A 10,812-nucleotide genomic window follows, 5' to 3' on the forward strand; every position below is an offset into this window, starting at 1 on the left:
GGGCCTGAGCCTCTGGCAGAGCCTGGCCGATGCACTGCTGCCACCACGGTTGGAGGACCTTCAGCGGACTTGTACTTGCAGGTGGCGTTTGGGATGTTGTTCTACAGTTTGAGCATTCTGCTGGGTCACCTTTCTTGGGAATGGGTACCAACGTGGATCTCTTCCAGTCAGTTGGCCAAGTAGCTGTCTTCCAAACTTCCTGTCACAGATGAGTGCTTCCAGTGCTCCTTAGGCTTGTTGGAACGTTTCAGCCGGTGTCCCGTCGGCTCCCGGGGGCCTTGTTTTTGACGAATGCCTTAGGCGCAGCCTGAGCTGCTTCCTTCAGCACCGGGGTCCTGGATCATCTACTGCTTCTGGAAATGGTTGACTGTCGACTCGTTCTTCGGGGGCAGTATTTCTGTGCATTCTTCTCCTCACCTTTGAGGCTTCCTACAACATTCAATGCTTTTTCCCCATAGAATCGGTCGCTATTTCAAATCAAGGCTTGATATTTTCCTGAGCCCTTTCAGAGGGAGATACGATGCGAGGGTTCTTCCTTTTCCTTTCCCTTGCCTGACTCTAGGGCTTTGCACTTTCCCCCCACCTTTTAAATCAGACTTGGCTATCACTAAAGAATCTAAGCCATCTCAGTCCAGCTTTCCTGTCCTTTCAGCCTCAGGCCAGCGTTTAGATCTCAGGGGTTAGGAGAAATCTGGAAGGGCTTTAAGGCTTGACCCAGCACTCTCTCACTCGCTTAAAATTTCTTTTAACGTTTTCTTTCCTTTGGTATTTAAAGAAAAACATCTTCTGGGTGGTTGCCAAGCCCATCTCGTTAGATGAAATCAGTAATAGTAGCCCCCTGAACCCCAGACATGTGGTTCAGTTTGCTTTGTTTTCTCCTCCCAGCACCCCCCTCCCCCATTTCCTGTGCCTCCCCGCTACCAGCCCTCCCCACCCTGCCCCTGGCCTCCGAGTAGTCTCAATGTCTTATCTCAACTCAAAGTGAAAAGAAGCCCCCTGTCTTTTTCGTTATAATAATAGAGTCCCCAAATACTTATCTTTGTAGACTCAGTTTGCTACGTATGTGGCATTCCCTAATTCTGTCCATGTCAGTCAGTGCTTGACAGAATTGTCAGTGTGCTTTACAGATGTCTAATATTCCGGTGTATGAATGTAGCAGAGTGTGTTTAACCACTCCTCTATAATTAGAGTTTTTATTGTTTCCATTTAAAAACATTGAGCTATAATGAACATATACTGCATTTCAATGGCCACCCTCGTCTGACCGTTTGTCGTATTGCGGCGCCTGGGTGTCACTGGGATGTTGGAGGCGGTGTCACTAGCAGGGTCACCCAAAGGGAGCAGGTTTCCGAGGAGCTTCAAGACCAAGAGGAGACGGTGAAGAAGGACTTGGCTCCCCACTGAGGAGGGAGGAGCCGCTGGAAACCTTATGCACAGCTTCAGAACCTCATCGGATCCCGAAGGCCTAATGAATGGGCGCAGAGAGGGTGCCAGGGGCGGGCCGCTTGGGCGAGAAGGCAGTGTGCATGTGACGGAGGAGGAGCTGCTTTTCAAGGGAGAGTCAGCGTGGCAGCGTGAATGGAGGAAGGTCTCTGGGCCGGGAGCCTGCGAGGTCTTCATTGGTTGATGGAGCACAACTCACTCGGAGAAGAGACAGCTGTAAAAACGTAATCATGGAACTTGGGATGCAAACGTAGGAACCTAGGGAAATTGGAAGTAATAAAAAGCGAAATGGAATGCATAGAGATCACTATCGTAGGCATTAGTGAGCTACAATGGACTGGTAGTGGCCATTTTTAATCAGAAAATCATATAGCTTACTCTGCTGGGAACAACAAAATCCAGGGACTGGCATAGCGTTCAGAGTCAGAAAGGACCTTCCCAGGTCTATCTTTGAAGTACAGTGCAGTCTGTGATAGGAACCTGTCTGTCTGCATTCAAGGAAATCTAGTTAGGACGATTGTCACTCTAGTGTATGCACCACCACCAAAGTTAGTGATGGAGAAGTTGAAGAATTTTACCAACATCTTCAGTCTGACATTGATCAAACATGTCATCAAGATGCATTAGTAATTATTGGCAATTGGGGTACAGAAGTTGGAAACAAAGAGAATCGAGCGGTAGTTGGAAAATATGATCTTGGTGATGGAAACAGAGCTGGAGATCATATGACAAAATTTTGCAAGACCAACGACTTCTTCATTGAAAAGACTCTTTTCAACAACACAAACGGTGACTATACATGTGCGCTTGTCCAGATGGAATCCAGAGAACCAGGTTGGCTGTGTCCACAGGAAGAGAGAGTGGAGATGGTCTGTATAACAGCTAAAACCAGGTCAGGGACTGACTGTGGAACGGATGATCAATTTCTCATATTTAAGTAAAGGTTGTAGCAGAAGAAAATTAAAACAAATTCACCAGAACTAAAATACGGCGTTGGGTGTCCTACCTGAACTTCAAGAACATCTCAAGGACAGATTGGCTGCGCTGAACACTAATGACAGAAGACCCGATGAGCGGTGGGAGGGCATCGAGAACATCTCACGTGAAGGAAGCAGAAGTTCATTAAAAAGACAGGAAGAAGGGAAAGATCAGGATGGGCGTCTGACTGAAAAAAACACGACAAACGCACTACCACGGAGGGCGCCGACTCTGCAGGACCGGGTAGAACTGCCCCCACGCGTGTCCAACACTGTAACTCTTCACTCCCTCCTTCAGAGCAGCAGGGGCTTCTGCAGATCCACTGGCACTTGTTCTTGCAGGTTGAGTACAAAAGTCCTGAAGGTGCATGAAGTCAGAGAGCTGGACAGGATATTTCAAAGGGCACCTCGGGAAGACACAGTAAGATATTGTGTTGAAATGTGTGAAGACTTAGAGTTAGAAAATTAAAAAAGGAAGAACACTCTCAACACAGCTTAAACGGAAACAACTCAAGGGGAACAAAAACACAGGACTTGAGTTGCAATATTGAAAGATTCCACGGGCCAAACATTGAATGACGCGGGAAGTATCAATAGAAGACGGAAAGAATGCACAGGGTCCCTGTGCCAGAAGTAACGAGTCGGCATTCAACCACTTCAAGAGGTAGCGTATGAACAAGAGCCACTGGTGCTGCAGGAAGAATGTCAAGATGAAGAAATTCGAAGGAGGTTTAAAGCTCAAGGAAGGAGTTTCACGTATTGAAAGCATGGACCCAAAGCAAAGCTCTGGGAATTGACGGAATGCTAATGGAACGGTTCCAGCAAGGTGATGAAGCACGGGAAGCACCACTTAATCATCGATGGCAGGAAATTTGAAAGACAGCTGACCTTTCCAAATTTGAAAGACCTGGCCCGCTGACCTTTCCAAAGAAAAGTGACCCCCCAAAATGCTCAAATTATAGAACAACATCATTAACATCACAGGCAAGTCAAATTTTCCCCGAGATCCTCCAACAAGGGTGGCAGCAGTGCATCGACAGGGCACGGCCGGAGGTTCAGGCCCGATTCAGAAGAGGAGAGAGAACAAGGGACATTATTGCTGACGTCAGATGGATCTTGGCAGAAAGCAGGGAATACCAAAAAAGATGTTGATTTATGTCTTGTTGACTGTGCTAAGGCATTTGATTGTATGGATCATAACAAACTATGGATAGGCTTGAGAAGAATGGGAACCCCAGAACACTGTTTGTGCTAATGGGGAAAATGTACATGGATCAAGAGACAGTTGTATGTACAGAACAAGGGCCTATTGCATGATTTAAAACCAGGAAAGGTGTGTGTGTCAGGGCTGTATCCTGTCACCATACTGTATGTTGAGCAAATCATCAGAGAAGTTAGATTGCGTGAAGAACGAGACATCAGATTGGAAAACCCCCCTGCTGTATGCAGATGGCACAACCTTGCTTGCTGAAAGGGCGGAGGACATGAAATTGAAGAACTTGTTGATGAAGACCAAGGATTACCACTCAATGTAAAGATCAAAATCCAAGTCCTCACAACTGGACCAGTAGGCAGCCTCACGATAAAGGGAGAAAAGATGGAAGTTGTCAAGGATTTCATCTTGCTTGGAACAATCAAAGCTCATGGAAACAGCAGTCACGAGATCAAATGACACATTTCATGGGGTCTATCTGCTGCACACGACCTCTTTAGAGTGTTGAACAGCAAAAGTGTTACTTTCAGTGTACTAAAGCGAGTACTCAGTGCTAATGCACCGAGGGTGTGCCCGACACAAGCCGTTGTATCTTCAGTCGTCTCATATACTTGTGAAAGCTGTACATTGAATAAGGAAGACCAAAGCAGAATTGATGTGGTTGAATGATGGTGCTGGGGAAGCATATTGAAAGGGCCATGGACGGCCAAAAGAACACATAAATCCGTCTCGGAAGAAGTACAGTGCTCCTTAGCGGTAAGGATGCAAGTCTTCGTCTCACATCCTTTGGAGGTGTCATCAGGAGAGACAGGTCCTTGGAGAAGGACGTCATGCTTGGTAAAGTAGTGGAGCAGCAACAGAGAGAAGCGGGTAATGCTTTGTTCTGTTGTGCATAAGGTTGGCATGGATCACAACCAACTCAATGGCCCCTAGCAATAACAAACAGAACAGCAGGGAGAAAACACCCATTCAATGGCCCCACTGTATCAAGAAGGGCTGCACAATCATCCTCATCCTCACCCTCTGAAGCTTCCCCCTCATTTCCCGCCCTCTCCTGCCAGGTCCTCAGGTATCGCCACTCCCATTCCCAGCTTCTTATTCCCATCGATCCCATTTTCCTCAACAGATAACTGTATCAAATGAGGGCAGACACCAATCAAGGATCAATCCACAGTGCTCATGCAAAACCAATGGAGATCTCAATCTAATAGAAAGCAGAGAATACTGAAAGTTCAGAACACATTTACTTTGCGTCCATTGGGGAGTCGTATTATAAGACACCATAAACTGGCCAGAGTTCAGTTGCTGAAGTCCCCTGTACAAGGCTCACCACCTGCTTTTTGATCTCTTGTCATTTCAAGCCGCCGTGTATTGCGGATTCACAGGAGGCTCATCCCATGCAGTGGTTTTGCAAATGGATTTTGAGCTCCCGCTGCTTCCTGCAATCTGGGGGTTTAGGATTTGGGTGTTGGGACTGTGCCCTTTTCCGGGTGTGGATCATATTATTAGCCGTCTTTGGATCACACCGTTAGTGTGCTGCTTCTGTCTGGACTCAGCTGATGCCTCGCTTAGCCGGCTGCTTGTTTTGATACAAACCTCTGAGGCCCCAGGAACTAATATGCACGATAGCTGGGCACCGTCTAGGTTTTTCACTACACTTTGCTGTGGCACCCATGTGCGCACGGATCTCTTAATGGGGGCGAGTACCAGGCAGGGCTATGTCATAAGAACTAATAGTTCTTATAGCAGGGCTGTGGTCAAGTGACAGCTCACCATCCAGTCTTTTAGCTGTTGTTTCTATGAGCCCCTCATTTGATTTTTTGAGACATCATTGTCATTTTGTTGTAGTATATCCTAAATCTTCCCCTAAGGTTTAAAGCAATTCTATTGCTAGGAATATGATTTTAGTCAATGCGCTTGTGTTACTGATCAGAGAATTTCACAAGCAAAGATCTTGTGTCTCTTCCAGATGCGGGTGACTGGCTGGCTGCTAGCTGCACACATGTTGTGGAGGTAGGACTTTCGGTACCCCTCCTTTGTGGGGGCAGAGTCCTGTCTCGCAGACTAACCCTTGTTGATTGCTTCCATCTTTATGCTATTGTGGAGATTCCTGCAATAAACATAGCTGTGCAGATGTCTGTTTGTGTTGTGTGCTTCATTTCTTCCGAGATGGTAGGGTCACGAAGTAACTGTATGGGCATTTATTTCGAGAAGAGCCACATTAATTTCCGCAGTGGGTGGACACTTCTACAGTCCCACTGGCGATGTAGGAGCAGTCCGATCTCCCCACATCCTCTCCAGCACTTATTATTTTCTGCTTTGTTACAAAAATTGTTCCTCAGCGTATTGGTGTGAGGTGGCATCTCACTGTTTTGTGTTTCTCTTCTTGCTGATGAAGGTGAACATTTCTTCATATAGCTGTTGGCCGCCTGGATGCCGTCTTTAGTAAATTGTCTACTCATGCCTTGGGCCCTTTTTTTGTTGGGTTATTTGAATTTTTTCTTACTAAGTTGTTGTAGATTTCTGTAGATATATATTTTTAAAATTCGCCCTTTACTGATGAATCACTATTAGCTATTTTTTTCCCAATCAATGGGTTCTCTTGGAACTCTTTTGATGTGCATGAGTGTCCCAGTTCTTTCTTTTGTCTTCTATAGTGTGAATATTTTTCATTATGTTCAGCAGTATATTTATATCTTGTATTAGGGCCTTTCCATTTGTCCTTATTTTTCATTGATGGTCCTAGGGTTTATGTTTAGGCCTTTAATTCACATTGAGTTTGCAGGTTGTTAATAAGCCTTTCCCCAACCCTGATGCTGACTTCTTCAGATAATCCAGCTTCTCTGATTATTTTCTCAGCCTACAGATTGAGAAAGTATGGTGAACTGATAGACCCTGATGCACATCTTTCCTGATTTTAAACCAAGCAGTATCCTCCGGTTCTGCACAAATGACTGGCTCTTGACCCATATGCAGTTTCCCCAGCAGCACAATGAAGTGCTCTGGCATCCCCGTCCGTCTGAATGATGATCTCAGCGTGGTATGACCCACACAGTTGAATGCCATTGCACAGCCAAGGAAACACAGTGAACACCTTTCTGGTAGTCTCTTTCAGAGACGATCCCGTCTGACATCAGCCATGATATCCCTTGTCCTCTTCTGAATGTGGCTTGACTTGATAGCAGGTCCCTGTCGATGTACGGCTGAAACCGTTGTTGAACCATCTTTTGCAATCTTTAACTTGGATCTGATATGAATGATGGTCTTTGATAATTTGCACAGTTGGTTGGGTTGCCTTTCTTGGGAATGCATACAAATAGGGATCTCTTCCAGTGGGATGGCCAGGTCGCTGTCTTCCAAAGCGCTCGGCATACAGGACTGAGTGCGTCCAGTGCTTCATCAGCTTGCAGAAACATTTCAATTGGTATTGGGTCCATTCCAGGACTCCTGTAGTTCACGTTCGCTTTGAGAGCCACGTGGACTTCATCCTGCGATACCATCAGTTCTTGCTGCCTCTTGAAATGGTCAACGGCCGAGCAGCTCGTTTTGATACAGCGACTCTGTGCATCCCTGTCTCTCGTCTTCTTTTGATGCTTCCTGTCCTGCCCAGCATTTTGCCCGCAGCATCTTTCGCTATTGGCCTGGCGTTTTCCCTTCATTCTTTTCGTTTGCTGTATATTGTGCTCTTCCTTTTTGGTAGTCTAACTCCAGGCCTTGCACATGTCATCACAACACGGCCCTTGGTCTCCTCAAGCTGCCCGTTGACATGTGTATTCAACGCTTTGACTTCACGTTGATTTCATTTGCTTTAGCTACTCTGTCCTCAAGAGCAAGTTCAGAGTCTCTTCCAACACGCTCGTTGATGACTTCTCTATTTCTTGTCCTTTGGTTTCTTCATGCACCGTGTGCTTGAGGTCATGCTACTGCTGCTCAAGTCTTCTCTCCTCAGTGCCCAAGAGGCACATCTCTTCTTGAGATGATGGCCTTGGATGCAGGTGGTCTCTACTGAAGGTTGCATCCTCTTTACTAGTTGAGCTAAGCTATTATGTGGTCTTAAGTACACTTGAGGGGATGGTTTTCATTTAAGGTTTAAACATATCCTAAGGGTCATGGTTTTGAGGGATCATCTGGCCCCAGTGGCTCCAGAAAGTCTAGAGTCCATGAGAATCTGAAATTCTATTCTAGATTACCCCCACCTCCCCACATTCGATCAGAATCCTTCAAGAGACTCTTTGATCCAAATGTTCAACAGGGGAGAAAGGCACCATCCACTTCTTCTGGTCTCAATGTCAAGGAGGCAGTTGTTCTTGGAGGCCATCAGCCACACTTCCCACCGTCTCCTCCCCTTCCTGGCTCTCCTTCTTCCTCGGTCAATAGACACTAATGGTTATGCCTTGGATTTTGCCTCTTCTTTCTCCCAGGATTGTGGGTGTGACTCTGAGGATGACCCCCCCGGTTCCTGTTCCAAGGACAGCATCGAGGGCAGCATGGAGGAGGCTGGGGGAGTGATAAAAGACTGTGTCCTGAAAATCACCTCCTTGGCCTCAGGCTTGAAAATGATCCTGGAGCCTTTATTTTCCGCTTCAGGAAAGGTCTTGGTGGCACTCCTCCTGGGCTTGGCAGGTACCCCAACGTTCTGGGTGGCGGGCCCAGTGTTGGACTGGCCAGTGGGCGCAGAAGAGGAGAGTCTGGGTTGGGCCATAGGGTTGCACAGGAGCCCAGGGTTTCTGGGGAGCTCTCTAGGGGAGTAGGCAGCTGATTGGAGAGAGAGAGAGGTCTCTTGGAGGCTGCGGGCTGGGTAGCAAATTCTTTGGAGCAGGAAGGTCATGAAGAGCAAGGGAGGGGTCTGAGCTATGCTGCTGGCTCAGGGGGCCTCAGGCAGATGACCTTTTCTATCAGGTCACATTGCTATTCAGATAGAGGGACAAGAACTCACAGAAAGGGTTGGCCCATCCCAGCAACCCATACTTGGATGTCTGTGGGTGGGTCACCCTTGTCCTCTAGCCTTGGGGGTTGGTGCGTCTCTCTGGGATGCCGCTCCAAGTCTGGGCCCTGCCACGTGCCCGTGCAGGCTGCTTTCAGAGGCAGCACCTCCAGGTCTGGGCTCACAGAGAGCATGTGATTGGGAGATGGGGGAGGAAAGGGCCACCGGTCATGTGGGGGATCGTCTCCCCAGGCATGGTGTCTCCTTCCATCACCTCGGCTGTGTACTTCGGGGCCTTCCTGGGCCTGGGCTCCTGGTGGGCATGCCGGTGGGCGCTGAGTGCCCTGGCCTTCAGCTCTCTGTGTGTCTTCATGACCATCTTCACTGCCGGCCACCTGGGGAGCCTCTACCTCTACCAGCTCCCTGTCTTCCAGGACCTCGTGCCACCAGAGGACATCCATGCCAGGTACAGCTGGTGACACCCATCAGGCATGGGAGGGAGGGTTCTTAGAGGGGCTTTCCCTGCTCTTTAGGGGTGCAGCCTCACCTCAACTTCCCCAAACCAGGGTAAGGATGTGGTCAACTTGGGAAGTTCAGCCTGGCAGCATCTGAGGACAGCACCCATAGCCACCTCCCACCTGGAGGACAGAATAGTCTTAGTACCTTCCTTTTGCTCCCTCCTTCCCCATATCTCTTCCTCTCATTCGTTCGTTCTCCCTCCTTTTCTTCCTCCCTTCCTTCCTGCCAGCCCGGAGTCGTCCAGGCACGGCTCTGGGGATAAGGGTAAAAGGAAAAAACAAAAAAAAGGGGGGTGCAAACCCGGTTGGCAATTTCAACCAACGGCCGGCTTCTAAAGCCCTTCAGAAGGGAAAGTGGCCGACCTGTGTGCCTGGGACCGGGGATACAAGACAGCAAGACAGCCGGGCTCATGTCGAAGGGGAGACCCATGAGGAGCTTGATCAAAAGGCGTCGCAGGAAGAGGGTGGGGCAAGGTTCATGCTCCAGAGGTGGTCCTGAGCTTGCTGACCCGTCACCAGCTGCCAGACTCCCTGAGCCTGGTTCTCTGGCCTCCTCAAAGCAAGGGGCTGGACCTGGAGTAGACCAGGGCAGCATCTGATGACTCTCTGGCTGACCAGCTTTCTGCACACAGGCTGCTGGGCATGATTGGGGTCATCCGGACCAATCGCACGGAACCCTGGAAGCTCCACGTCCATGCAGGCCTCGGCTGGCCGGAGGTGGTGAACCCGTCCATCCTGCTGCTGACGTATTACGCACTGGTCCTCCTGCTGAAGTTGCAGGCACCTCCTCCTGCCGTAGGTGGTCCCCAGAGAGCGGGACTGTTTGTTCACCTGCCCACCCCAACACAGCAAGTGGGCAAAGTCTCCCTCGAGTGTGAATGGCTGAAAGATACTTGCTAGGTTCCCTTCCCATGGCACTACTCAGGCTGGGAGTGATGAGTCGGAGTGGGAGGAGGGGGGAGTGGGAGGAGCCCGGAATGTTTGAAGGGCTGTCATGTGACCCAAGAGTACGCCTTGCCTCTGCTCAGCTCCCAGGCACAGAAGAAAGACAGGAGGGTGTGCAAGAGCAGGACTCAGCTTCATGAGCCACCAAACCCCAAAGAAACAAGCAACAACCCACGCTCACTGGCCTTGCGTCTATCCTGACTCCTAGTGACCCGACAAGACAGGGCAGCGCTTCTCCTATGAGTTCCCAGACTGTAACTCTTTCTAGGAGTAGAAGACACCCTCCTCCCTACCACCCAGGGGCTGGTGGTTTCGAACTGCTGACCTTGGGGCTAGCAGCCCACCTGGGAGTAGCTTCTGTCAAGATGACTGACCTAGAAACCCGGGCGCGGGGCGGCTGGGTGTCAGTTCTGCTCCGAGTCGGATGGTCTCCATGGGGGTGGTCTGGTGTTTGGTTTGGTGAAAGCAAAATGAACATTGGATTTGGGGAACTTGCAAGGGATTGAAGGCGTAAGACCTTGCCCTAGTCTTAGGTTGATTGTGTAATGAAGTGGTAATGCAGGGGGTGTCTTACCTTGCTACGTATGGAGGCAGTGGCAAAATTCCCACCTTTGATGAGGGAGGACCATGTTAGACCCCCGGTCAAGCTTGTGTGCAGGCTTGTGTGCTGCTGTGACGTGGAACAGCCTTGGCTCTTCACTTAAGAGGAGGAAGAAAGGCCCGGTGGTGGACTGTAAAAAGTCAGCCAGTGGACGCCACGATGGTCCAGTCCACAGCCAATCATGGGGTCAC

General features: G+C 49.1%; 1 protein-coding gene across 1 annotated transcript in view; it reads left to right on the forward strand.

The window, feature by feature from the left end:
- Window positions 1-10,812, forward strand: part of LOC101655207 (piezo-type mechanosensitive ion channel component 2-like) — a 158,820-nt gene that overhangs the window by 6,399 nt on the left and 141,609 nt on the right. Inside the window, exons 3-6 of the mRNA XM_013008440.1 lie at window positions 4,695-4,702; window positions 8,103-8,256; window positions 8,810-9,023; window positions 9,708-9,870. Coding sequence (XP_012863894.1) covers window positions 4,695-4,702; window positions 8,103-8,256; window positions 8,810-9,023; window positions 9,708-9,870 — 539 coding nt within the window. The remainder of the gene's footprint in view (window positions 1-4,694; window positions 4,703-8,102; window positions 8,257-8,809; window positions 9,024-9,707; window positions 9,871-10,812) is intronic.

The sequence above is a fragment of the Echinops telfairi genome, unplaced genomic scaffold (assembly GCF_000313985.2).
Source record: "Echinops telfairi isolate 266 unplaced genomic scaffold, ASM31398v2 ScPeMD7_7413;HRSCAF=8451, whole genome shotgun sequence".
Lineage (NCBI taxonomy): Eukaryota > Metazoa > Chordata > Mammalia > Afrosoricida > Tenrecidae > Echinops > Echinops telfairi.